General features: G+C 45.1%; 2 protein-coding genes across 3 annotated transcripts; both read left to right on the plus strand.

Moving 5' to 3' along the window:
• Positions 1–21,162, plus strand: LOC138982056 (uncharacterized). 2 transcript variants are annotated; one of them, XM_070355274.1, is made up of 14 exons: positions 1–263; positions 1,328–1,456; positions 1,741–1,820; positions 2,190–2,742; positions 3,135–3,217; positions 4,955–5,023; positions 7,815–7,839; positions 8,157–8,309; positions 10,080–10,210; positions 10,614–10,944; positions 11,978–12,011; positions 13,590–16,827; positions 19,576–19,619; positions 20,678–21,162. In XM_070355274.1, the coding sequence occupies exons 1-14, from the start codon at positions 71–73 to the stop codon at positions 21,027–21,029; spliced, it is 5,415 nt and encodes a 1,804-aa protein (XP_070211375.1). In that variant the 5' UTR covers positions 1–70; the 3' UTR covers positions 21,030–21,162. The 2 variants fall into 2 exon arrangements, with proteins under 2 accessions (XP_070211375.1, XP_070211377.1); XM_070355276.1 differs by having other exon boundaries at positions 3,138–3,217.
• Positions 21,095–27,892, plus strand: LOC138983112 (serine-rich adhesin for platelets-like). Its single transcript, XM_070356521.1, has 3 exons — positions 21,095–23,098; positions 23,856–23,911; positions 27,658–27,892. Exons 1-3 carry the CDS (start codon positions 21,095–21,097, stop codon positions 27,890–27,892), a joined length of 2,295 nt encoding a protein of 764 aa, XP_070212622.1.

Here is a 27,892-nt window from a genome sequence, read left to right on the forward strand (position 1 = left end):
CGAAAGCAGAAAGATGGCGGATATTTTCACCAGTACCACACAGAATAGTATCTGATATAAATCTATTGAAATGGAGAGGAGGTTTCTGTCGTACGATAATTATCGTACATTAGTGGACCCGCCTTACAATCAGCAACCTGTGTCTTTCGATCAAGCAGCATTGCTGGCAAAACAGGCGCTGGACGCACTTGGAGTCGCACAGTCTTCAACAGTAACACCTCATTCACTGCAACATGGTGGGAGCAACCAAAGCAGGGAGCCAGGTAAGACAAGACGTAGGTTCAGTAACAAGACAGTTTCTTTAATAGACTGTTCGAGGTTAAAATGCTTCTGATTAATTATGTGAGACCAGAGGAGTTGAGTGACTTTAAATAAATTTGGGACGATACTTCTAGACCGCCAATATTTTTTGTGCGCATCACGGGCTCCACATAAATCGGCCGGAAACGAAGCAATTGGGAAACCTGGATATTTTCATTACAAAATAAATTCTTGCAAACGTGTGGTGTTGTTTTTATGTTTGGAGGGAGCGCAAAAATAGTCGAAAGAGACAGTACAGACAATTTCAGCTTTGCGTGATAAGCAAATCTCAAGTTTGCTGTATGAAAAAGCAATTTAAGCCCTGAAATAAAGCTTGCAAAAACGGACAACTGCACATAGACTCGTGTAACCAACATGTTGCTCAAAACGCAATAGAGAAAATTTAATTCAAGTAGTGAAATATCACGGACAAATCAGTCCTTTATAAAATGTGACAAGCGTTGACACTTAAATAATTAACCTGTGGCCGAAACCGTGAAGAAAATGTCGTGATGATAGAGGTCATTGTTGTAATAATTCCTTGGAAACTTGTTATGTTCAATGCATCGTCTGCTAAACTCGGAAAACCTGAATGACGACGTCATTTGCTTAAAAAATGTTACAGTACACTGTTGCTTCAGTTTCGATTTTTTTGGTGCCATTTTTGTTGAAAGAAATGACGTCCATCATCACAGCTTATAGTCAGTTTTTAGATGAGACGTAACTTCTCTTACAATACTTGAACTATTGTCTTGCAATTTCACACCACCCATTGTCCACTTTTCATGCGCAACTTTTGACTGAGTCATATGCGCTATGAAAAATACTACTGGTGGCTTAAGTTAATGTTGTTCATAATTAATAGTCGAGGTAAGGAATTTGATTATGCATGAGAAGTGAGAGGTAAAAGTTCTGACCATCGATCTTCATCACTTAGCATTTTAAACTCCTATGATTGGTCAGCTTTTACAGATGACTGGATAAATATATTAAAAGAATTTAATAATTCCAATCACTGTTGTTCCAGAAATAGAATCCTACAGCACTGGTTTGCCACAGCCATGCAGCAGTAATCAGATATGGACTTCAGCAGCAGCAGGGAATAATGCCAACGTCAACCCACAAGGAGGAGTGGGCCCTGAAACAAGAGTTGAAGGTACATTCACAACCTGGCAAGACTTAACAGCAAGTGGGTAGAAAACTGGTTTTGACTCAAGTAAGCCGTCATAGATTCATAATTAATGGAATCGCATTCAATCAATGAACTGGACAGAACAGGTGGTGGTGAAAGTGAAGCTGTGTAACTAATGATAGCAGTAACACATGCTCTCTGCTTTTCTCTTTGTAACGCCTCTGTATTAAAAGTATTATGAGTAGCATGTTGAAGTGTTTGTCGGAGTTGAGAAATGTTTGTTGCATAAAGTGCGTTGTGACGTGCAGGTGGCATGCAGGATGGCAGTGACAGTGAGGACGACATGTCTTTCTGCAAAGTGTGCAACTTGCCCCTTGACAGTCTGCAGGTAATGTTCAGCCCTGCCACTTTGTCCTTTTCTTCCACTCAGTGTTCACCTTTGGAGTGTGTGTACTTCAATTATCACTGGAATATCTAGATCAATGGTTAAGCCTACAGCCTTCACAGAAAGTGTATGTGTTCATTTACTCGTGTGAGTGATGCTAGAGAGGTTATCCTCATGGCAGCTACAGAGTAGTTGGAGTGCTTTGGTACAGGGTGGTACTCAGTGTAACCACACAGACTCAACAAACTTGAAAACAGTTCGTCCGGTACTTATAGTTATAGTGACCCTAGTTACACTCCTTCCTTATCTGTTGTATCTTGTAAGGGTTTAGAAGTAACAAAATTGTATAAAAAGTGTTCTTGTGATTTTCAGAAATATCAGCGTCACATCCGTAGCGTTGGCCACTCGCAGCGACAGATGGAATTTGACCAACAGAAAGCACCACATAGTGTGCATCCCCCGGGCCCCCAAGTGCTTCCTCACAGCCAGCAGGGCCATCAGGGGCAGTATAGAACCATTCACCAGTACAGACAGGAAAAACAGCAGCAACAGGGAAACAAGCTGCAGCAGGGAAACCAAAAACAGTTTGGAAACCAGCAGCCGTATTTAAACCAACAGCATCATGGAAACCAACAGCATCATGGAAACCAACTGCTGCAAGGACATCAGCAGCAGTATGGAAACCAGCAACAGCATGGAAATCGGCAGGAAATTGGAAAGCAGCAGCATTATGATTCTGTGAGGAGGACTGGCCCGGGACCGTCAGGTGTTCAGTATGCCCCACAGCAGCAGGGGCAGTATAGACGTGAGCCAGAGCAGCATGCATATCAGCGGCAGCAGCACGGCAACAGGCAGGGCTTGGACGATCCCAAGGACAGGCTCTTGTTAAGGCACAAAGGAGAAACAACCGAATGTCCACAAGAAGGTATGAAAAAGGCAGATGTTTCGTTTGATGGAAAATAAATGTTCTGTTTCATCTGCAACTGGTGCCTAATTGGTGTGTAGAACAAGGGTGTCAAACAGTAAGATCTGTGTCTGTCGACATTTGAGTGTTAGTCTGTTACTTCATCGATTGTTTAACATGAAATAAAATGAGTTCTGTGATAGGAGATTAACAGCTTTGAAGTTTTGCTCTTACAGAAGAGAAGCGGTGGCAGATAAAATGATCATTCAATAGAGATGTATGCTGCATGCAAGGTTGTATTGACAGGACTCACATCTTTATGTACGATTCTTTAAAAAAAATAAAAATCAGAATTGCAAAACGGTGTAAAAAGAACTGGGTGTGCATGTAAAAGAAATATTTGTGTTTTTCAGCAGGTGAAGAGAATCAGATGGAGGAGGAGGAAGAGGAGGAAGAAGAAGACAAGGATGATGCTAACGACTTGTTTCGCTGTGAGGTAACAATGTGTGTGTGTGTGTAAAATTCCATCTACAAGATCCATTATGGTAATAAAAAACAAGTCGCGTAAGGCGAAAATACAACATTTAGTCAAGTAGCTGTCGAACTCACAGAATGAAACTAAACGCAATGCAACGCAGCAAGACCGTATACTCGTAACATCGTCAGTCCACCGCTCACGGCAAAGGCAGTGAAATTGACAAGAAGAGCGGGGTAGTAGTTGCGCTGAGAAGGATAGCACGCTTTTCTGTACCTCTCTTCGTTTTAACTTTCTGAGCGTGTTTTTAATCCAAACATATATCTATATGTTTTTGGAATCAGGAACCGACAAGGAATAAGATGAAAGTGTTTTTAAATTGATTTCGACAATTTAATTTTGATAATAATTTTTATATATTTAATTTTTAGAGCTTGTTTTTAATCCAAATATAACATATTTATATGTTTTTGGAATCAGCAAATGATGGAGAATAAGATGAACGTAAATTTGGATCGTTTTATAAAAGAAATATTTTTTTTACAATTTTCAGATTTTTAATGATCAAAGTCATCAATTAATTTTTAAGCCACCACGCTGAAATGCAATACCGAAGTCCGGGCTTCGTCGAACAATACTTGACCAAAATTTCAACCAATTCGGTTGAAAAATGAGGGCGTGACAGTGCCGCCTCAACTTTCACGAAAAGCCGCATATGACGTCATCAAAGACATTTATCAAAAAAATGAAAAAAAACGTATGGGGATATCATACCCAGGAACTTTCATGTCAAATTTCATAAAGATCGGTCCAGTAGTTTGGTCTGAATCGCTCTACACGTACGCACACACACACCCACACACATACACACACTCATACACCACGACCCTCGTCTCGATTCCCCCCTGGATGTTAAAACATTTAGTCATAACTTGACTAAATGTAAAAAGGTGGAAGAGATTTGTGTGTGCTACTAGTTAGTAGTTACTTTTTTTCTTATTATTTTTGCTGTTACATTCATTGTTTTAATCAGCTATAGTTACCTCTGTGTTCGTGTTTTAAGCTCAGTATTTCATGAAGTGAAGACTAACTTTTGTTAATTAGAAGGAAAGAATCTTTATGTTAATAAATGTATTCCTTGGCTGCAGACTTGTTCAACTTCAGACAGCCTTTTGACAGCAAAATGGGACGGCAAGTTTGGCCCATTTTTTTTTATAAATAGAGATATGACTATGCTTAGGATTTTGCACTGTTATATGTATGAAACTCGACACGCGCAGTGGCCTAGAGGATAAAACATCGGCCTCCTAATCGGAAGGTCGTGAGTTCAAATCCAGGCCGCTGTCGCCTGGTAGGTTAAGGGTGGAGATGTTTCCGATCTCCCAGGTCAGCTTATGTGCAGACCTGCTTGTGCCTTAACCTCTTTCGTGTGGACACATAAGCACAAGACCAAGTGCATACGGAAAAGATCCTGTGATCCATGTCCGAGTTTGGTGGGTTATACAGTGGAACCCCCTTTTAAGACCTCCAAACATCTGAGAAAATCAGGTCTTAAAAAGGAGGGAGTCTTAAAATGGGGGTAATTTTACAGAGGTTATGAACAGAAAGTCTGAGAAAACAAGGTCTTAAAAAGGAGGACGTCTTAAATTGGGGGGGGGTCTTAAAAGGGGGGTTCCACTGTAGAAACACGAAAATACCCAGGTTTTGTGTTATGCTTTTTGATAGGAACATGACTAACACGATACTCATGCATTGCAGCTTTGCGACATCAACACCACCTGTGCGGCAACCCTGCGGGCACACTATCAGGGCCGCTTCCATAAAGCAGTGAGCATTCAAACCTCATTATCTGCATAGCATGCATGACCGTGATTTTTCCTTTCAAATCACTCGAAAAGAGTTACAGTGAAGTCCGGCTGTAGTGATAGACCCATATAGTGATAGTCTGGCTGTAGTTATAGAATTTCTGTGTCCCGGTCCCAGTTGTTCATGCTCTTTGTTAACTTAGTCCGGTTGTAGTGATATTTTTCAGTCCGGATATAGTGATAGTCCGCTTGTAGTGATACTATTTTCAAGTCCCGGAGAAGCTAAAGTCCGGCTGTAGTGATAATGTTCGAGTGTAATCTCCCTTTACCAAAATGGCGAGCAAAAGCCAGCCTCGCACTGTGCTTACCCTGAAGCGGAAAATTGATCTGACAATTTTTCATTTAACCCTTATTTCTAAGTGGCCCTTCTCTCTCTCTCTCTCTCTCTCTCTAAAACACGCACGCACACACACACACACACACACACACACACACACACACACACACACACACACACACACACACACACACACACACACACACACACACACACCGGCTGTTGAACTGCCAGGACGGGGGTAGGTTAACACAGGACATTTGCAAGCCTGACAAAGACGACAGAAGAAACGTCACAAAACGAAATCAATAGTGGTTCCAAAATCACCTTGTTACTGCCTTGAGGCTAGTTTACCAAATGTGCCGCCGCATGTAGCAATAAAAGCTTTGAAGATATCACTACAACTACAAGCGATTGGCCGGATGTAGTAATAAAACCTACAAAAATATCACTATAACCGGATGTAGTGATAAAACCTACAAAAATATCACTATAACCGGACGTCCGGATGTAGTGATAAAACCTACAAAAATATCACTATAACCGGACGTCCTGGTGTAATGATAGCCCGGATGTAGTGATAAAAACATTTGGACCCGAGGGCTATCACTACATCCGGACTTCACTGTATTTCATAAAGTTAATATATTCGAATCAAATTTGTGGGTGCTATGTTATAGTACTGTAGTTGTTTTAAGTTCTGTATTATTCATGGAAGTTTAAAGGTGGTCGTCTACATTTTTGCTTTTTTTCAATAATCTTATGATTAGATTTCGATACAAAATTATGTCAAATGATGAATGAACCATTTTTTTTGGGGGGGGGCAGCGTGACTCACGCTTCCAATATTTTGCAGACCTGTTAACCAGTACGATTTGGGCGTATTTTGTACGCCAAATTATTATCAGTACGCAAATACGCGACAAACGCACAAAATACGCATAAGAAAAAGTCTAGAATACGTTTTCCGGTGTTGGTGTGCTGATTACAGGATGGTACCACTGATACCGGTTTCGGTCGAAGGGAGATAACCATGACAGCGAGTCTTCAGCTGTGGAAACCTTGTTCAGTTGTTGGCACGTGCGATCGTCTGGACAATCGTGGCAAAATGAGGCGGTAAAATGTGCCAGTTTCGGATGACTGTACCAAGTCTAAACATCTGAAGCAGCAGATTTTCTTGGAGAAATATAAGAAAGAGCCAGGAATTGTGGAGTCTACTATGGGAAAAAGTCATGCACACTGCAAGTATTGTAAATCAGATTTCTCCGTTGCCCATGCTGGAAAATATGACATCGAACGACACTGCAGTTCCAAAACTCACATGGACAAGGTTGCTGCAAAGAAATCCGCTGAAAGCTGCCAAGGAATTATGAAGTTCATTCCCGCAAAGCAAATCCTGCCAGAAGAAAAGGCTGTAGTCCGTGCTGAAGCAATGATTTCTGAGATGATTGTAAAAATGAACTTGCCACTGTCAACCGCAGATGTTATTTCACGAACTTCATCTTTTCATTATCAATCTGCTTGGAAGACACTGGTTATAATGTTATAAACTGACAGGTAAATAAAATTGTTTTATCCCTGTTGTATCTGAAGGAGTTAAATTCTGAAGATGGTCACAAGACATGCTATTCTTACACAAACACGTTTGCACCCACGCGTACGTTTTCCCTAGCCTTGCTTGCAAAGTACACCAACTTTTTGAAAAATACACTCAACTTTTTGAAAAAGTACTCTTGCCTCAGGTTTAGGGTAAACAGGACTGATTTTGTTTTCTGTTTGCTGAGAACATGTGCTTTGCCTAAAAATACTGACCAATCAAATTCATGTCACTATGCTTATAGCCACGCCCAAACTAGTGCAGCAACAGTTTGACACTGGAGCGCTGTCCACGTTTTAAACGCACGAAATGCACGGGATTTGAGAGGAGTTTTGCGCTTGGCATTTTCCAAATAAGGATATCCTACTATGAGTACTATGCTGGAAGTGGAATACTACAATGAATTTTCAAACGGCTACACTAGCTTCGTCTTTCCTGATCGAAAGGGGGTGTATTGTTGATATTTGTAGATAATAGACTCTGCATTTTAATGGTCAAATGGCGATTTCGGTATAAAAATGTAGACAAGGTCAAGGACCTTTAAAATACTGAAAATAAAACAAGGAAAGAAAATGTAAGCACTCACACACACACACGCACATACACACACATGATACACACACACACGCAGGTACCCTCACACACACACACGCAGGTACGCTCACTCACACACAACTTTTGGGTCTGATAAGACATTTCTTCCACGTAGAGCTGTGCAACAAACGTAAACTCGTGTTCGGTGAAACGTTTGTTCAGTCCACCCCAACCTTCTTGGTTGACAGTGACTTGGGTTGCAGTGTGGTATGGTGTGGGGGGTATGTTAGTGTTTGATGTTGGCTGGAATTGCTGACATGCCAGTGTTCACTTTATTTGTTTCAGGTGCAGGTAGCCTTGGATGACAAAAGTAAGTGCGATGACCTGGTGTAAGATTACCATTTGAGCTGTTCAAAGTCAAGTAATGTTTACAAGACAGACATATCTGTAGTTTTCTCTAAAATGTAGGGAAAAATGGAAATCTCATTGTTATGTTATGTTATGTTTGGTGTAGGAACCCTGATTGAGACTTGACTTTGTTTGAAATCTACATTACCTACGTTGCAGTGAAGAGATGAGAGAGTGTCTGGTGTGTGTGTGTGTGTGTGCATGCATGTGTGTATGCTTGAGCCGTGTCTGCTTGTGTTTTTTGCGCATTGCCCTTTAACCATCTGATGATGTACACAGCTATGGTGACGCAGCGCTTTGCGGCGAGACTGGGACCCAAGACGTTGCTGCCTTCAATCCAGCGACCCACGGCCAACCTCCGGCTGTCAGTCAGGAAGGACGGGCCGTCCGTGCTTCTCATCATGCTGACTGATGTCACCGTGCCCATCGTCGGTACGTCTTTTGTCTTACACCTTTTCTGGTTTAAACACTATTTTATTGAAATGCATGTTCACAAAGCCGTTGCGGACAACGTTATGCATTCATAATGTTCAAACTCCCCCGAAAGCAGCGTATGGGCGCCTAAAAGGCGGGGTAAAAACGGTCATACAGGTAAAATCCGACTCGTGCAACAACAAAAAATAAGAGTATTTGGGAGGTTCAGCCCATGAACGTAGAAGAAGAAGAAAAATGTTCAAAACAACAACAATAAAAACAAGAGAACTATATAACAAGAACAACACAGAATCTGAAAAAATTGAGTATTACATACATCCGTCGTTTGCTTGGTGTTGGTTCTGTGATTTTAATATCAGAAGCGTTTGTTGCACTTTCTCATGTGATGTAGTGACATTTGTTACAATCATGGAGGCAGTGTGAGAAAAACCACGAAGAGAATTTTGAATACAATGGAACCTCCATTTTAAGGCCCTGTTTTCTCTGATTTTCTGTTCATAGCCACTGTAAATTTATCCTCAATTCAAGACTCCTTCTTTTTTAAGAACTGATTTTCTGTTCATAGCCACTGTAAATTTATCCTCAATTCAAGACTCCTTTTTTAAGAACTGATTTTCTGTTCATAGCCACTGTAAATTTATCCTCAATTCAAGACTCCTTCTTTTTTAAGAACTGATTTTCTGTTCATAGCCACTGTAAATTTATCCTCAATTTAAGACTCCTTCTTTTTTAAGAACTGATTTTCTGTTCATAGCCACTGTAAATTTATCCTCAATTCAAGACTCCTTCTTTTTTAAGAACTGATTTTCTGTTCATAGCCACTGTAAATTTATCCTCAATTCAAGACTCCTTCTTTTTTAAGAACTGATTTTCTGTTCATAGCCACTGTAAATTTATCCTCAATTCAAGACTCCTTCTTTTTTAAGAACTGATTTTCTGTTCATAGCCACTGTAAATTTATCCTCAATTCAAGACTCCTTTTTTAAGAACTGATTTTTTCAGATTTGTGGAGATCCTTAAATGGGGGTTCCACTGTACATCTTTTGCAAGGCTTGGGCTCTGTCAGGCTGTATGTGGTATACATGCCTGAAATGTTAATTGCACTTTCTTGTGTGATAGAGTAATTCTCATTAACAGAGGTAAAGTGAGAAAAAAAAGAAGATAATTTTGAATACACAAAAGGGATACCAAGGTTACTTCATGTCATTGATGAAAGCAAAGTTGAAACAGTTAATACCTTAAACATTGTGGGTTTTTTAGTGCCTTGATTCTTTGTAGATGGGGACAGTTTTATTTGGAATGTTTGGATTTTAATGGAGAAGGTGACGGGCGCAGTGGCATGGTGGTAAAGTATCGGCCTCCTAATCGGGAGGTCGTGAGTTTGAATCCCGGTCGCTGCCGCCTGGTGTGTTAAGAGTGGAGATTTTTCCGATCTCCCAGGTCAACTTATGTGCAGACCTGATAGTGACTTAACCCCCTTCGTGTGTACACGCAAGCACAAGACCAAGTGCGCACGGAAAAGATCCTGTAATCCATGTCAGAGTTCCGTGGGTTATAGAAACATGAAAATACCCAGCATGCCTCCCCCGAAAGCGGCGTATGGCTGCCTGAATGGCAGGGTAAAAACGGTCATACACGTAAAAATTCACTCGTGCTAAAAACATGAGTGAACGTGGGAGTCTAAGCCCTTGAATGAAGAAGAAGAAGAATGGAGAAGGTAATTGTGCTGAGAAAGATTCATTTGTATATTTCGTGTTTGTGTCGCAGGTGTGAGATACGTGCGAGAGTTCCAGCTGTTCCAGCAAGTGAACTTTCACTGCATGTCGTGCGACTGTAACTGTGACTCCGCCGCCATCAAGCCGCATCTCATTTCAACCAAACATCGCATGAGATATTTGGTCTGTAGCTTTCCGTGTCAAAATATTGTGTCATTAACATTCTGACTGCATTTTCATTTCTTTTATTTATTTAATAGTGTGTGTGTGTGTGTGTGTGTGTGTGTGTGTGTGTGTGTGTGTGTGTGTGTGTGTGTGTGTGTGTGTGTGTTCATTTCGATAAGTAAGTACAAAGTTTGACTTGGTTATGCTGCTAAGACCACCTGTTCCCATGTAAACACAGCCTATAAATCTTTTGATGAATTGGGTTATTTTGTTTTTGAAAATCCTTTCTTTTTGTGTTCACACTTATACAGTCCTGTGTTAATTTTTATTTGCTAGTGTTGTTTTTATTATTTTATTTAAAGAGGCAGAAAGAACGTAGCGTGCTAAGTCCTTTTTGCATCCTTTTGGAATTGTGTTTCAGAGAGACCACCACCCAGATGTGTATGAACTGGTCAAGTCTCATAACGGGACCAAGATGGAACTGGCAGTTTTCGTGGAGAACATTTGTGCCGACGTTGAGAAGGAGGTGGGGCGAGGCAAACCTGTATTGGGGCCGCCCCCGCAAGGGCCGACTGGGGGCAAGGAGAGGAGGTCAGAGGATGAAGACTTGTCAAAGAAGGAAGATGAGGCTGATAAGCAGGAAGAAGAGAAAAGTAAGCCGGAAGAGACAGAGAAGAAAGATGCGCCAAGAGGGGAAGGAGCAGCCGTGAAACACGAAGCAAGACCTACGGGGCAGGACAGAAGCAGAGCAGGTACAGCTTTGTTTAAACAAGATTTTAGTCATAACTTGACTTAGACTAAATGTAAAAAAAAGACTACTACCCTTGTTAGAAATGTCAAACAAAATAAAGAATGTGACAGGCACAGCTGGTGGTGCTCAGTCATTGCTCTGTTGTAAGACTCCAACAATCTGAAGAATGGAGGGCTGGTATGCAGGAGTCGCGTTTGTTGGCCTAGTGGTAAGGCGTCCGCCCCGTGATCGGGAGGTCGACGGTTCGAACCCCGGCCGGGTCATACCTAAGACTTTAAAATCAGTTGGCAATCTAGTGGCTGCTCCGCCTGGCGTCTGGCTTTATGGGGTTAGTGCTAGGACTGGTTGGTCCGGTGTCAGAATAATGTGACTGGGTGAGACATGAAGCCTGTGCTGCGACTTCTGTCTTGTGTGTGGCGCACATTAAATGTCAAAGCAGCACCGCCCTGATATGGCCCTTCGTGGTCGGCTGGGCGTTAAGCAAACAAACAAACAAACAAACAAGGAGTCGCGTTTAGAGGACTTTAGTCCCAGATACACTACATTGAGAGTACAGTTTATCTGGAACTAAAGTATCTAACCTCGACTCTTGGGTAGCGGCCCGGTTCCTCAAAGACAGGGCATCTTGAAATAGCGGTGACTTTGCTGACACTGTGAAGAGAAAGTGTACAATGAAGGGTGATTGTATCGAGTCTTGTAGTTGTGTGTATTCTCACAAAACTCAGTTGAAACCTTCCTGCGCATTTTCTCGAGCACTGATCAGACAAAATCTTTTAGATATGATATGATATCATAAAGTATATTCTGGCTTTTGAAATCCTAGAGAATAGTTCCGCATTAAAATATATTTTTTTTTATCTCAAAAAGTAAATATTGGTTGGCCCATGCTACTTGTAGGTAGGGTACATGCAGTATTCTGTTGCAGAGGATAGGCTGGCTAGTGATTACATAGGACAGGCTGCATTATGTTTGGTGTGAGTCCAGAATTTGTCAACAATTTGACGTCTTTTCACCTGTGAGTTTTGTGTGTGCAGGACCAGCATTTCCATTCAATAGGAAAGTGTACCGGTAAGTAGACTTGTGGCACTACATTTTGCTTCATGATGAATATGCTCTTCCTTGTGTTAAGTGTGAAAAAAACAAAATTCCCTTCAAGGTAGAATAATGTGACACAATGGGTTGGATGTTCGCTCATGTTGCGATTGTGGTTTTGCTTTTCAAGACTTTTCAGCATAAGTGTTGTGGAACAGCGGTTAATACATGACTTTGCTTCTGTCTCAAGGTTTGACATCTAAAAAGAGAACAATGTCTAAAAGTCAAATGTATGCTTGCAGACATTGAAATGTCTATCATTCTTTCATTTCATGTAAGTTTAGACTACAAGCCTCAAGCAGTATGTAAGAAATGTTAAGTCCTTTGTACTGGAAACTTGCATTCTCCCAGTAAGGTAATATATTGTACTACGTTGCAAGCCCCTGGAGCAAATTTTTGATTAGTGCTTTTGTGAACAAGAAACAATTGACAAGTGGCTCTATCCCATCTCCCCCCTTTCCCCGTCGCGATATAACCTTCGTGGTTGAAAACGACGTTAAACACCAAATAAAGAAAGAAAGAAAGACTACAAGCCGCTATCAATTACAGGGCACAAATTACGAATGCAGAGGAAGAAAATGCACTTAAATGCTTTACAGTCTTAACATTAACTCATTCGAGGCGCGTCGGAACTGGAATTCCGACATCTGTGTTTAGCGTTGGCTGCGTGCCGGCACTTGAGTTCCGACGGATATCACGAATTTTTAACGGTGTAAACGGTCCTGCTGACCAAGGGAAACAACCCCTGCAATGAACTTCTATCTGTCTACAGTGGTACCATTCACTGTAAACAGTTCCTTCCCTTAAATTGTTGGGATTAATAAAAATTTTGTTGACGGTGTGCGACCCACGTGTTTTGACTTTTCCAAGATGGCGGATCGTTCTGCTGAGACGTAGTAACTTGAAAAGAGTGCTAGAACGTGTTATTCAGTACGGTTCTGATCTTGACCTCAGTGATGATGATAGTGGAGATGATATTTTAGATTCTGGTGACGATTTTGTGCCAATGGACGATCATTTGGGTGATGATTCGGGCAATGCAAGTGTCGATCATGACATTGTGTATGATGAACCCATGACGTAGAAAGTTTTTTTGTTTTGCTTCAAATTGGATATTTTGCGTGGATATGAAGACAACAAAAGGTATGTACTTTCAAATGTTTCATATATTTTCTAAAAGAGTAAGTTTCAAACTTTGCAAAAACATAAGGTATGTAAGGTTATCTTGTGTTGTTGATTTTTAATATTTTTTTCAAAATGGCTCTAAATCGCGCGTTGGCAGGGAACACAGGGGAAATTTAGCTGCGCCTCGAATGAGTTAAGCACTAAGATGATAGTGGGTGTTTTCCCCATGTTGCACAGCTTGGGCATATGCTGTTAGAGCCTGCGATGAAAGTGTGAAGCTGTTTAAAGGTTTTGTGTTGTTGTGGTTTTGCAGGGATTCTTTACAGCTTGTTTACCGATACTGATAGTGCCTGTGCATAGTACAAGAAAATTGGTTGCTAAAATGCATCTAAATTCCATGATGACAGGAGCAATTTGTGTGATGTGCAGGGGCAAACTACCTCATGATGTTGCCATGGCGATATACGAGGAGGACAAGCGACGCAAAGAGCTGGGGGGGCCTCCTCCCCCAGGCTGGGAACCAGAGCGGCGTCATCATTTCTTGGACGGAGACCCCTACCTCCATGAACTGAGAGGCCCTGAATTTCCGCCCGTAAGGGCTTGGACACCGTACATGAGCGAAGACGAGCGGCAGCGTCTCCTGTTTGAGTTGGAACGGGGCTTTCTGCATGACCTGCCTATCTCCCTGCACCCAGAGGAGGCGCGCTGTGCCATGTTTCCACACTATGAAAAGCTGGGGCTGCCGTTTGAAGCAGCGTGTGAGAGAGTGGCCATGCAGGAGGAGCGAAGGTCAAGGCTGATGGAGTACATGTGTGCAGGGCTGTCGCTACAAGAAGCCCTTCACAAGATCACGGCTGTGGAGAGCCGCAAGCAGCTGATCCGAGAGTATGAGCAGCTAGGCCTGCCGCCCCGTGAAGCGCGGTGGAGAGCCATCGTGGAGGAGGAGAGAAGCGGGCTGTTGGAGGAGTACGCACGCCGAGGGGTCAATCCTCTGGAGGTCAGAGCGCGCATTATGACTGGGGAGGAGCGTGCCAACCTCGTCAGTAGGTTTGAGAAGCACGGCATGCCGTCTGCAGAGGCAGAGCGCAGAGCTATCGACGAAGAGGAGCGTCTGAAAGCCATCGAGAATTCTCTGCAGAGAGGGGTGGTGGAGGAACAAGGCGGCGGTGGGGACAGCATGCTGGACAATGTGCGGGACAAGTGGCTGCTGGAAAACCACATGGAACAGGGCCTGAGTCGTGAGAAAGCTGAGAACAAGGTGATCTCTCACCTCAGACAGGAGGGCGTGCCAACCCAAGCTGCCATACTGCGAGTGCAGAGGGTGACTGTGCAGGTCCCTGACCCCATGTCCACCCATGTAGATACCAGCACGGCTGAGGCTGTGTCAGGGACCTCCAAGCCTGTGATTGACTACCGCAACCTGTCGCCGGGCAAAGCCAAGAAGCACCTGCTGGAGGAGTTTGAGGCGGGTGGGGTGCCGCGGGAACAGGCGCTGCAGATTCTCATCAGGGAGCTGGTGCAGACAGGCATGCCGGAACACGAGGCCAGGCAGCGCTTCGGGGAAGCTGGCCTTGCTGGGGAGCAGGCCGGCCATCACAAGAGAAAGAGTGTGGCACGTGTACCCACCCCTTCATGTGCGTACAGTGACATTGTCTCTGATCCCAGTCGCTCACCGTCGTCCGGTTCCTCTCCATCCTATGGTAGCAGGTCGTCCTCCAGAAGTAGCAGTCGGTCGCTGTCACGGGGACATCATAACCGTGGCTTGCTCAGTGCTGACAGTCGCTCAAGGTCACACATGGGAAGGGCAAGGTCATTCAGTAGTGGGAGCATGGGATGGGGTAGCAGTACAGGCAGACGCAAACGTCACAGACACAGGTCCAGGAGTAGTGATAGCTGTAGCAGGGAGAGCAGACGCAAGCATCACAGGCGTAGGTCTAATAGTGGCAGCCGTGGACAAAGTTTTCAAGAATCAAGCAGAAGGTCGAGGGTTAAAGGTCACAGGAGTCGATCACCGAGTCTTAGAGATGATGACAGACCACCCAGACATAAGCAACGTGCACGTTCTCACATGGAGGTTGATGAAGGCCGTGCTGACTTGCACCGTGAGGTCACCAGACGGGACAGTAGAGGTGACCTTGAGAAGGGACAAACTGAAGCCAGCTTGGCGGAGGGGGCAGTTGACGTGGAAGAGCTTCGTAAGAACGTGGTCATGGAGCTGATCAAATCAGGCATGCCCCCCATGACAGTCCTGCAGCTCTTCTCGCAACAGCTCGACCAAACAGCAGGCGGGCAGGATAGCGGCAGTCAGGACACAGGCCCCCAGCAACCATCCTCTTCCCACAGCAAGGTGGCCCAGTCAACAGTGACTGAGATTGACTCGCTGTATGAAGAGTGGAAAGACAGGGGCGGCAACACCGGCCACAGACAGAAGTGCTACAGAGCGAGAGATGACACAGACAGCAGTGACAGTGATGCAGACGACAGATCTAGAGTTAGCCGCCGAGGCGGAGACAGAGGTGGCAGAGGTAGAAACAGAGATTACAGTTTTACTGATGAGCCAAATTCTGACAAGAAAACAACAGCCTATTTAGGAAGCCACAGGAACCGGATGATAGCACCCAGACAAGAGACAGAAAGTTCCGAGTCAGACGGCAATGATAGACGTCGCGAAAGGCCCGACCCTGCAGACAGCAAGGCAGGCCAGTCACAAAAGCATGCAGGCACTTCAAAGTTGATCGTCTTTGACATGAAGAGCGACAACTTCTCCGTCAAGAAAAAGCCAGTGAAGCCAGTCAATGTGTTTGGCCTGACAGCAGAGAGCGACAGTGATGAGAACGCAGAGGAGGGTGGAGGGAGGAGGTGGAGGACTGCGGCAGGGAAAAAAATATACAGAGACCTTACTGTGACTGTCCACAACTCAAGTGCGCCTGCTGAGAGCAGCATTCTGGACAAAAAAGACACCAGGGACAACCATGAGAGAGAAAGAAGTAACCTGGATAAAGATGACAGCACTTTGAGGCGTGGCAGAGACAGGGGTAGGGATAGCACCAACAGAGATGGAAATGGCCGCGGTAAAGATGAACGAACTGCCCCAGGGTCTAGGGACAGAAGGGACTGGAGAGACCGTAGAGGTAGTAGGGAGAGAAGGGGTTTGGGAGATACAATGGATGTGAGTAACCGTAGAGAGAGGGTCAGAAGAGACCGCAGCAACAGTAGGGATAGAAAATACGGTAGAGAACGTGTTAACCACAATTGGACAGTTTGGTTGGACAAGGGAGACCATAGAGCCAGCAGAGTCTGGTCAGACAGGAGAGACCGGGGCAACAGAAGAGACCGAAGCAATAGTAGAGACCGTAGCCATAGAAGAGACCATAGCAATAGCAGAGACAGAAGTGACCAAAGGGATGGTAGAGACAGAAGAGACCGAAGGGATGATAGAGACAGAAGAGACCGAAGGGATAGTAGAGACAGAAGAGACCGAATAGAGACAGAAGAGACCGAAGGAATAGCTGGGATAGAAGAGAGTGTGGCAACAATAGAGAGAGACAAGTCCACAGAGACGTGTCGGATAGAAAGAGGGTCGATTCCACAGCCACCAGATGGAGAGGCGGTCCTGGGGATGCTCGCAACCAGCCAGGCAAAGGGGACGCCAGACACGGGCAGACCGGTGAGTGTTGAGACGACAGAGAGCAACATTTTGTTTTGTCATTTTTGATTGATAATTTTGTTGAAGGGTCATAAAAAGTTGTAGGGTCAGGAAAAAAATAGGGTCAGTCAGGATATCCGAAACATTTTTTATTTTTTTATTCTTGGCCCATGTAAATGGATATGCAAGGGTGCATCTGCATCCGTTTGGCGACAAAAACCGTTTCTTGGTGAAAGGCAGAAATGAAAATTCCGTTTTTTCAAAAATGTTGTTGACCCATAAAAAAAAAATTGCGATCTTCAGTGTTGTTGCCAGCCGCACAGGACAAATAGTCAGTTAGACATGGAATGAAAAAATGTATAGGTCCAAATGTCCTGGCTTTGTGCACTTGGTAAGAAAATTGATTGTCAGAAGACCTCCCACATGTCCAAACTACGGGACTGTAGACCAACCAGGGGTGAGGCCAATGCATCAGATAAAAAAAAGTCTGCATCAATAACTGAAGACAGGGATGACCGAAGGCCGTGCCCTGGGAACAACACTGTATCTTAGAGCTGGCCAGACTTTTACATTGAGTTAGACCATCCCTCCACTTGGTCACTTACTGTCAACACTGCATCTTAGACGTAGCCAGACTTTTACATTGAGTTAGACCATCCCTCCACTTGGTCACTTACTGTCAACACTGTATCTTAGACCTGGCCAGACTTTTACATTGAGTTAGACCATCCCTCCACTTGGTCACTTACTGTCAACACTGTATCTTAGACCTGGCCAGACTTTTACATTGAGTTAGACCATTCCTCCACTTGGTCACTTGCTGTCACTGTATCTTAGACCTGGCCAGACTTTTACATTGAGTTAGACCATCCCTCCACTTGGTCACTTACTGTCAACACTGTATCTTAGACCTGGCCAGACTTTTACATTGAGTTAGACCATCCCTCCACTTGGTCACTTACTGTCAACACTGTATCTTGGACCTGGCCAGACTTTTACATTGAGTTAGACCATCCCTCCACTTGGTCACTTACTGTCAACACTGTATCTTAGACCTGGCCAGACTTTTACATTGAGTTAGACCATCCCTCCACTTGGTCACTTACTGTCAACACTGTATCTTAGACCTGGCCAGACTTTTACATTGAGTTAGACCATCCCTCCACTTGGTCACTTACTGTCAACACTGTATCTTAGACCTGGCCAGGCTTTTACATTAGTTAGACCATCCCTCCGCTTGGTCACTTACTGTCAACACTGTATCTTAGACCTGGCCAGACTTTTACATTGAGTTAGACCATCCCTCCACTTGGTCACTTACTGTCAACACTGTATCTTAGACCTGGCCAGACTTTTACATTGAGTTAGACCATCCCTCCACTTGGTCACTTACTGTCAACACTGTATCTTAGACCTGGCCAGACTTTTACATTGAGTTAGACCATCCCTCCACTTGGTCACTTACTGTCAACACTGTATCTTAGACCTGGCCAGACTTTTACATTGAGTTAGACCATCCCTCCACTTGGTCACTTACTGTCAACACTGTATCTTAGACCTGGCCATTCGTCGCGATATAACCTTCGTGGTTGAAAACGACGTTAAACACCAAATAAAGAAAGAAAAGAAAGACCTGGCCAGACTTTTACATTGAGTTAGACCATCCCTCCACTTGGTCACTTACTGTCAACACTTCCCGCAGTGGGGCACTGCGGTTATGAAATTAAAGGCCCCTCCTGTTTTTGGAACCGCAGGAGCTTTCTAGTTTGCTGTTAGGTAGATTTTTGGTTCCTCTTTCCTGTCATGCTCTCTTTTTCTTCATGAATTATTTTCTTTTTTCTGCCTTCTTGCTCATTCACCTGTATTTTTTCCAAAAATCTCTTCTCCTGCCGCTTGTCTCGCGATTCATGTATAGTTTAATCTGTTAGTGTTCTGATGTAAGTCCAGCAGTAGATAGGTTAAGCCTATTTTAACATACTGGAAACTGGTAATCTTCCAGTAGGTATTAATTTAGTTTTACTAAAGCCTGCTGGGACACAAGTAATGGGTTAGTGCATTTGTAAACAGGAATCGCTTGACAAGTGGCCCCCTTCATCCCCCCCTTCCTCGTCCTGATGTGGCTCTGCGTAGTCGGCTGGACGTTAAGCAACAAATAAACAAACAAACAAACTGTCAACACTGTATCTTAGACCTGGCCAGACTTTTACATTGAGTTAGACCATCCCTCCACTTGGTCACTTACTGTCAACACTGTATCTTAGACCTGGCCATTCGTCGCGATATAACCTTCGTGGTTGAAAACGACGTTAAACACCAAATAAAGAAAGAAAAGAAAGACCTGGCCAGACTTTTACATTGAGTTAGACCATCCCTCCACTTGGTCACTTACTGTCAACACTGTATCTTAGACCTGGCCAGACTTTTACATTGAGTTAGACCATCCCTCCACTTGGTCACTTACTGTCAACACTGTATCTTAGACCTGGCCAGACTTTTACATTGAGTTAGACCATTCCTCCACTTGGTCACTTGCTGTCAATCTGTGAAATTAATTCATCAAAAACTTACCTATCAGCACAGGAAACAACCAGAATGTTGATAATGGGTATTTCTCCAAGTGGAGGGATGGCCTTACCTCATGTAAAAATAATAGTCAGATATAAAATAATAAGACAAACTTTCCATGTGAAGGACTGTGCCTTGAATTATGAGAGGTCTTGTGTTGGATTCAAGTCAGTTTTAATTGCTGTGTTTGCTCTGTGTTTGTAGGATATCATCTGCAAGGCCGAAGGTGGGAGCAGGCGGCAAAAGAGGTATGTATTCATATCATGTTTGAAACAATCTCTCTCCCTCTCTCTCCCCCTCTCTCTCGATCCCTCTCTCTCCTTTTTAAACTGACTGACAATTTTTATCAAAATGTTGTGAAGTACTTTTCATCTTTTGATCTGTATGTGCATGTGACGTATAAGGTGTAAAGTTTGCTCTGATTGTTCTTTGATTATATTGTTTTCTGTTCTAGTTGACCCTATCTTAGGGCGATGGCTGGATGTAAAAAAAGCATATATTCTTGCTTATCTATTTCCCTCCATAATAAAGATTTTGTCTTGTCTTGTCCCTCTCTCCCTCTCTGTATATATACAGTTAGTAGTTCTAAAGACGGGTGCAGTGGTGTGGTGGTAAGACGTCGGCCTCCTAATCGGGAGGTCGTGAGTTCAAATCCCGGTGGCTGCCGCCTGGTGGGTTAAGAGTGGAGATTTGTCCGATCTCCCAGGTCAACTTATTTGCAGACCTGCTAGCGACTTAACCCCCCTCGTGTGTACACGCAAGCACAAGACCCAAGTGCACACAGAAAAGATACTGTAATCCATGTCGGAGTTCGGTGGGTTATGGAAACACGAAAATACCCAGCATGCCTACTCAACGAAAGCGGAGTGAAGCTGACTATGCTCTCAGAGTATAGTGTGGGGAACCCAAATGGGCAAACGAGCTCACACGTAACCAGAAAAATTCTGTAACGCTGAAGAAGAATTAGTTCTAAAAATAAAACTATTGCATCCTTGATACAGTGATAGAATCAGGTGTTTCTTGATTTTGTCTTTGTAAAAACTTGCAAATGTTAGTATGTGCAAGACAGAGTATGAAGGGACCTGCATGTGCTAAGTGCAATTGCTGTAGGGGTAGACTGTCCCAAGCATAAAAAAAAAATGCAGGAGAGAGCAAAAAAAAGTAAGGTATGTGTATGTGTGTTTGCATACATGTGTGCTTTAATCTGTGTGTGTGTGTGTATATGCATGTTATTATGTGTTTACGTTTGTGTGTGTGTTATGTACCCATGGGTATGTGATTTGACTGGTGAATTGTTGTCTTTCAGTCTGGGGGCGGCAGTTCTCCGGAATACCCCTATGATGACAGCAGTAGAGCCATCTCCACGGCCCCTCCCACACACACAGCCACAATGCCCCAGCACCTGGGCTTTCCTGTGGGTGCACCAATTCCACCTACACCTGCAGAAGGTGCATATCCCCTGGCGGCGCCACAACAACCTCTTCCCTTTTGGGCCGCCACCCAGCCAACACTTGGTGCACCAGTGCCGGCACCGCATCGCATTTTTCCCATTCATGTACCAACCCAACCTACAGTCGGTGCACCCACACAGGGACCGGCAGTGGCACCTAAACAAATGCTTCCCCTTCAGGCCCCCATGCAGTCCACAGGAGAACTAATAGCACAGCAACACATTTTCCCCATTTGTGCACCCACCCAACCCACTGCAGATAGACCCACACAGATGACAGCAGTGCAGCAAGAGTCCACACAGAGTACACCCATTCCCACCACAGCAACCGGGCCCGACATGGGAGCTCTGTCCCAGCTTGCAGACAGCTACAGCCTAGAGGAGACTACTGGCCCAGATGCTAGTGAGACCACACAGTTTAAAGAAAGCTCCAATCTAGAGGAGACTACAGGCCCAAATGTAAGTGAGCCCGTGCAGCTTCCAGAAAGCTCCAGCCTAGAGGGGGCAACAGGGCCAAACACAAGTGAGCCTGTGCAGCTTGCAGAAAGCTCCAGCCTAGAGGGGGCAACAGGGCCAAACACAAGTGAGCCTGTGCAGCTTGCAGAAAGCTCCAGCCTAGAGGGGGCAACAGGGCCAAACACAAGTGAGCCTGTGCAGCTTGCAGAAAGCTCCAGCCTAGAGGGGGCAACAGGACCAAACACAAGTGAGCCTGTGCAGCTTGCAGAAAGCTCCAGCCTAGAGGGGGCAACAGGACCAAACACAAGTGAGCCTGTGCAGCTTGCAGAAAGCTCCAGCCTAGCGGAGACTACATGCCCAAACGCTAGCGAGCCTATACAGCTTGCAGAAAGCCACAGCCTAGAGGAGGCAACAGGGCCAAACACAAGTGAGCCTGTGCAGCTTGCAGAAAGCTCCAGCCTAGAGGGGGCAACAGGGCCAAACACAAATGAGCCTGTACAACTTGCAGAAAGCTCCAGCCTAGAGGGGGCAACAGGGCCAAACACAAGTGAGCCTGTACAACTTGCAGAAAGCTCCAGCCTAGAGGGGGCAACAGGGCCAAACACAAGTGAGTCTGTGCAGCTTGCAGAAAGCTCCAGCCTAGAGGGGGCAACAGGACCAAACACAAGTGAGCCTGTGCAGCTTGCAGAAAGCTCCAGCCTAGCGGAGACTACATGCCCAAACGCTAGTGAGCCCATACAGCTTGCAGAAAGCCACAGCCTGGAGGAGGCTACAGGCCCAAACGCTAGTGAGCCTATACAGCTTGCAGAAAGCTCCAGCCTAGAGGGGGCAACAGGACCAAACACAAGTGAGCCTGTGCAGCTTGCAGAAAGCTCCAGCCTAGAGGGGGCAACAGGACCAAACACAAGTGAGCCCATACAGCTTGCAGAAAGCCACAGCCTAGAGGAGACTACAGGGCCAAACACAAGTGAGCCTGTGCAGCTTGCAGAAAGCTCCAGCCTAGAGGGGGCAACAGGACCAAACACAAGTGAGCCTGTGCAGCTTGCAGAAAGCTCCAGCCTAGAGGGGGCAACAGGACCAAACACAAGTGAGCCTGTACAACTTGCAGAAAGCTCCAGCCTAGAGGGGGCAACAGGACCAAACACAAGTGAGCCTGTGCAGCTTGCAGAAAGCTCCAGCCTAGCGGAGACTACATGCCCAAACGCTAGCGAGCCTATACAGCTTGCAGAAAGCCACAGCCTAGAGGGGGCAACAGGGCCAAACACAAGTGAGCCTGTGCAGCTTGCAGAAAGCTCCAGCCTAGAGGGGGCAACAGGGCCAAACACAAGTGAGCCCGTGCAGCTTGCAGAAAGCTCCAGCCTAGAGGGGGCAACAGGCCCAAACACAAGTGAGCCCATACAGCTTGCAGAAAGCCACAGCCTGGAGGAGGCTACAGGCCCAAACGCTAGTGAGCCTATACAGCTTGCAGAAAGCTACAGCCTAGAGGCGACTGCAGGGCCAAATGTAAGTGAGCCCGTGCAGCAAATCCCTGTTCTTCAGAGAAGGTGCTCCGATTCAGCAGAACCAAAGCAAGGTCCAGCTAAGAGAAAAGGGCAGAAGAGAACATGGGCACAGATTCAAGCCAAAAGGAAGGAGATGAAAGCTAAGCAAGGCATTTCAACAAGAGCAAAGAAAAAAGCAGAACAAATACAGAAAAAAGCTGAACAAATTCAGGAGAAAGCAATTCAAATTCAGGAGAAAGCAGAACCACAGATGACTGAAGTCCAAACCAAGAAGGCGGCGCGCAAGAAAGCCAAAAAGACTACACCAGTGCCTGTGGAGGTAAGAATGATAAGGCAGCTTGTGCTCTTGCCACTGATTTCACTAGCAACAAAATCAAAACCTGTAAATCTACACAAGTACAAATCTTGTCTCACGTAAACAGGTCACTGCCTTGTGCCAACATGTTAAACTTTGTCTGAAACACAGGGACTATTGCATTTGGAACAAGAAACTGGTCAAATGAAATTCATCCATAAACAAGTCTGTATGACAGGTTGCATATTTTTTTTCCAGTATTTTTAAGGCGTTAGTTTCAGGTTAGATATTACCAATGAAAGGGAGGGGAGCCTTCTATTTGGGGGGGGGGGGGGGGGGGGGGGGCTAAAAGGGGTGTTTCACTGTAATGGGACATTCCGAAGGTGAGTCGTATAAGCATTTGCTTTTCTTGTTTTTTGTTTGTTTGGGTTTTGAAGTCTGACTGGAGATCTGCTTGCAAGGGCTCTCAGGCTACTTTGTCTCCCTCTTCAGCATTTGTTCATGTTTATGTGATGATGAAGTTGTTGTCAGTGGCAGTGGCCCAGTTCCGCAGGCACAGTCTGGTTAGCAAAGATTTTGAGACTGCTCCTGTGTAATACAACTGTTCCTGAATGGTACAACTGTCCTGTATGGTACAACTGTTCCTGTGTGGTACAATATTTGTTTCCTGGTTCCCGTTGTATGTGTCATAGTGTGTGTGTGTGTGTGTGTTTTTAAGGGTCAAGTATGTGTATGAATGGTTTGAGCTGTCTGTCACTGTTGCATGTGGCTTTGTTTTCAGACTTATGTGCTGAAGGATGATCCCCCAGAAATGATTGCGGGGAGCTTGGCAGAGAGGTTGGGCAAAAGCCTCCAAGACTTCACAGATGCAACGCTACACGACAGCACAATGGCATATTATCGGGCACAGGCTAAAACTGGTCAACATTTCCCACGTACTGACAGCTCTAAGCCCACTTTTGAACAAGTGAATGGAGTCATTGTCAGGCACCATTACCACCGGAAAGAGAAGTTACAAGCTAAATCAATTGTAGTGCCCAAGGAATTCAGAGAGCAAGCAATACTGATGAACCATCAAAAGCCAGACGGCCAACACCGCATTTTAAAATCAACTGTGGAGCTGGTTGCATACCAGTACTTCTGGCCCAAGTTGCATTTTGAGGTGAAACAGTTTGTGAGGAATTGCACACTTTGCAAGGGGAAGAAATTTCCTTTTGAAAGGCTTGTGGTGGTTAGAAAGTGAGGTACCCATGGGAACCATTTCCCCTTTTTGAAGCTCCTTGGGTATTCATTTTTTTAATTTGACAATTTGTTTGATCTTCAAGCTGTAAGCAGTGCCTCTCATACAGATGATTAGCTTCCACTTTCAGTTCAGGGTTGAGAGCACAAACCTTTGGGGTGTATTTGGAGAAGTTGAAATCCATATCTTCGCCTTTTTTGATTGTTTTCCATTCTCGTGTGGGAGTATTCACTCAGTACAGACTGGTTGTTGTGAGACTTTGTTATCGTCGAGATCCCTCAACATTTGCCGTGTGGTTAAGGTGTCGATAAGTTTTGATGTTTTGCCCCCACTAGCTATTTGTCATACATGCTGTGCAAATGTAGCAGGAAAGTCGCCCAAAGAGGTACAATAACGGACATGCTTTTTATAACAGAACTTTTTTCAAATTTGATAAAAAATAGACAACAGAATAAGTGTTGTGAGTGTGCTTTGGAGTGTTGCAGTACATGCATTCAGTAGAGGATGTACTTTTGAATGTTTTTCTATTTTTATTTAACTTGAAAATGTTCATTAACAAAAATTATGTCAGTTTTTTATCATTTCTCTCAGAATTTGTGCAGTCTTACGGTTCCAAATTTGTCTCGCTACGATGTATTGAGTATTCAGACGTATCGGTGAACAGCGGAATTGAACAGTATCTGTGGTCACGAAACATCCGGAAAGGGAAGTGAATGTCCTGGGCAACAGCCAGTCTTACTTGATTTTTTTGGATATGTCTGCCATACAGCAAGAACAGCGAAGGGATTAATGTATAAAAGTTTTAATGAAATGACACGGGAATTAATGCTTTAATTTGTGTTTGAAGTTTGTTGCAATAATTGTTTGGCCAAGTTTATATGTATTAGACAGGATGTTGTCGTTGTCGATCACTCAGATGGAAACGCCGGTTCTCCGCGCAAATGTTGCCGTGCGCTGTAGGTCGTCCAGACTGCCATAAAGCTTCCCTTGCACCGTGGTCGCCTCCGCCCAGATCTGGCTCCTGAGGCCATCGTGTAGTGGGCAAGTCTGCAGCAGGTGTTCCGTTGTCATGCTGCCTGTTTGACAAGGGCACTGGAGACAGGATGAGAATGGGGTACTGTAGGTTCTTTTAATCCCCTGTGAAGCCTGGCTGACTTGAGTTTGTTTCTTTTGTTATAAATCTGACACAAGTTATTGAATCGGTACTTCTCACACTGAGTCACTTTCTTCAGGCCAGAAGCGAGAACAGTTGTGAGGATCTTGCGTACATGTTTCAAGTGTTTGGGTGAGACTTACATGTGAAATCTGTCTGGAGGCCTTCCCCACTTCAGAGAGTTTGTGACAAGTGTGTCATATTGCTCTCAGCAGCAGGGAGTGCTGAAGATTCACCATGCAAGTGGAAAAAGCATCCGAAGAGAAGACACTTTTGACCAATCAGAAACAAAGTGTTTTGCATAAAATTATACATATATACACGTTGTCGTGGGTTTTTATTTATGGCTATATTTTCATCTCTGCTGTGCGTTAAAGATGTCCACTAATTCAAATACTGTTGAAAAGTGTTTGCAAGCAAGTGGAAGTCCTACCAGCGTGATTTAGTGCACAGCTGATTCCGAGATTGCGGCAAGGTTGCATAGCTGAGCCAGATGAGCACCAGGTGTGAATAAGTTAATCACTAGCACTGTGCTGCATTGGCCACAGAACATGTCAGAGGACATTGCTTAAATAGAGGGTTTTCTCTCTGCACCTAGAGAGAGAGAGCTTTATGAGATGGTTGTGGCAACATCCATGCTGTGACTGCCCAGCTACCATAAGGCCTGACCATGCAACCTGCCAGCTGTCTTGAAATCGAAAATTTCAAAACTAAATTTTCATTTAATTAATATACTTACTCAACTCACATAAATGGCATTAACTTCAGTTCATTGCTAAGATATTGAAGTAGTACTCGACCCTGGTAAGGGGGGAAGTAACTCCCTAAGAAAAACAATCCGTAGTCAAGGACGGGAGTCACCTCCCCTACCGGTAACCCGCACATGCGCGGTCCTGCTACCGGCCGTCATTCCCCCACGGAAACACACACCTGTAACACATATAATGTTAGCGGGGATGGATGGGAGGGTATAAACGATGTGAGTTGAGTAAGTATATTAATTAAATGAAAATTTAGTTTTGAAATTTTCGATTCAATCACATATTCTTACCTCAACTCACATAAATGGCAGATTGCACATAAAGGCGGTGGGATACTCACATTAATCTCTTGGAAGTATCTGGCCTGCGGCAACCATAGCTGGGAGGCAGTTGGTACCGTCCGGGTAAGTGCTGGCAATGCCCCGGAGGTAGTAGCTGAGGAAGACATCATGAGTCGTCCAGTATGCAGCTTTGAGGACGTCTGACATCCTTCCAGACTTGAGGACAGCTAAGGAAGTTGCCCACGCTCAAGCCTCGTGCATACGAGGTGATCGAGGAGGAAGGACTGACTGCCCCCCCCCCTTTTTGTGTCTGCCACCACTGATAAGCATGCCTTATAAGTGTGGAAGACCATCTGGAAAGCGTGGTTTTTGCAAAGTCTTTATTTCGGGCTGAAATGATCGAAATAAACAACAACTTCGGAGCTGATGCTCGAAACGGAGCGGTGCGCGACAAGTAAGCCTTAAGCGCGCGTACCGGGCAGTTAGAAAAATCCGGATCGCCGGGGGCTAAAAATGTCCCGGAGAGGCCGAATGGAAATGATCGGTGAAAATGGACCAGGTTTTTGATTCTTGGCGAGAAAATCGGGACGGACACGCAGTGAAACCGAGCCGTCTCTTCCGAAAGTGATATCCCGGTCTAGGCCTGAGAGGCCGTGGATCTCACTGCCCCTCCGCGCGGAAGCGAGCAGTATGAGCATGGGAGTTTTGCGCGTAAGGTCAGAGAGACTAGCGTCTTGTAAAGGTTCAAAAGCACTAGAACGGAGAAATTCGAGTACTAGAAGAACGTCCCAAGCCGGGACAGAAGTTCTCTCCGTTGCAGAACTGAGGGCCGCGCCCTTTAGCACACTCGCGATAACTCCCCCGAGGGAGATGGAGCGTCCAAGTTGCTTAAAAGTAACAGAGATGGCTGAGCGGCGAGCGCGCAAAGCGGACGCGGCGCGTCCCCGAGCGGAGAGCCATGCCAGATGGTTTGCGACCTGCATTGATCGCAGGGCGACCGGGACAACAATATTAGCCGCAAACCATCGAGTCCGAGCCAGCCAGTGTGACTAGTAGACAGAGGAGGTGCCTGTGAGCCTATCTGGCCTAAGTCCAAAAGCGAAAACGGAGGCGCCTGAGCACCCCAGTGATCTCCGAACCCTCTCCAGGCGTGAGGATCCAGGCCCTCGGGGCGATGTGCAGAGTCCCCGTTCTGGGCTGGAAAAGCTCCCCTCGCCGGCGGCCGAGCGGGATTGGCGGGCCGCTGGTGAGCCGCATGGGGTCCGGGAACTAATGCTGACTGGGCCAGCGCGGTGCCACGAGAAGGAGATGAAGCCGCTCCAAGTCGGCTTTAGGCTGAACCCTTCCGATGAGTGGAGTGGGAGGGAAGGCGTAAGCCTCTAG

Source organism: Littorina saxatilis, linkage group LG12 (genome assembly GCF_037325665.1).
Source record: "Littorina saxatilis isolate snail1 linkage group LG12, US_GU_Lsax_2.0, whole genome shotgun sequence".
NCBI lineage: Eukaryota > Metazoa > Mollusca > Gastropoda > Littorinimorpha > Littorinidae > Littorina > Littorina saxatilis.

Bases quoted from the DNA above. Each gene is read 5' to 3' on its own strand.
- LOC138982056 (XM_070355274.1), top strand. From the start codon at position 71: ATGGAGAGGAGGTTTCTGTCGTACGATAATTATCGTACATTAGTGGAC. The intron at 3,218-4,954 runs GTAACAATGTGT...CATGCATTGCAG, and splicing joins ACGACTTGTTTCGCTGTGAG to CTTTGCGACATCAACACCAC. The intron at 16,828-19,575 runs GTGAGTGTTGAG...CTGTGTTTGTAG, and splicing joins CGCCAGACACGGGCAGACCG to GATATCATCTGCAAGGCCGA.
- LOC138983112 (XM_070356521.1), top strand. From the start codon at position 21,095: ATGACAGCAGTGCAGCAAGAGTCCACACAGAGTACACCCATTCCCACC. The intron at 23,099-23,855 runs GTAAGAATGATA...CTTTGTTTTCAG, and splicing joins CTACACCAGTGCCTGTGGAG to ACTTATGTGCTGAAGGATGA. The intron at 23,912-27,657 runs GTTGGGCAAAAG...AACCCTCTCCAG, and splicing joins GCGGGGAGCTTGGCAGAGAG to GCGTGAGGATCCAGGCCCTC.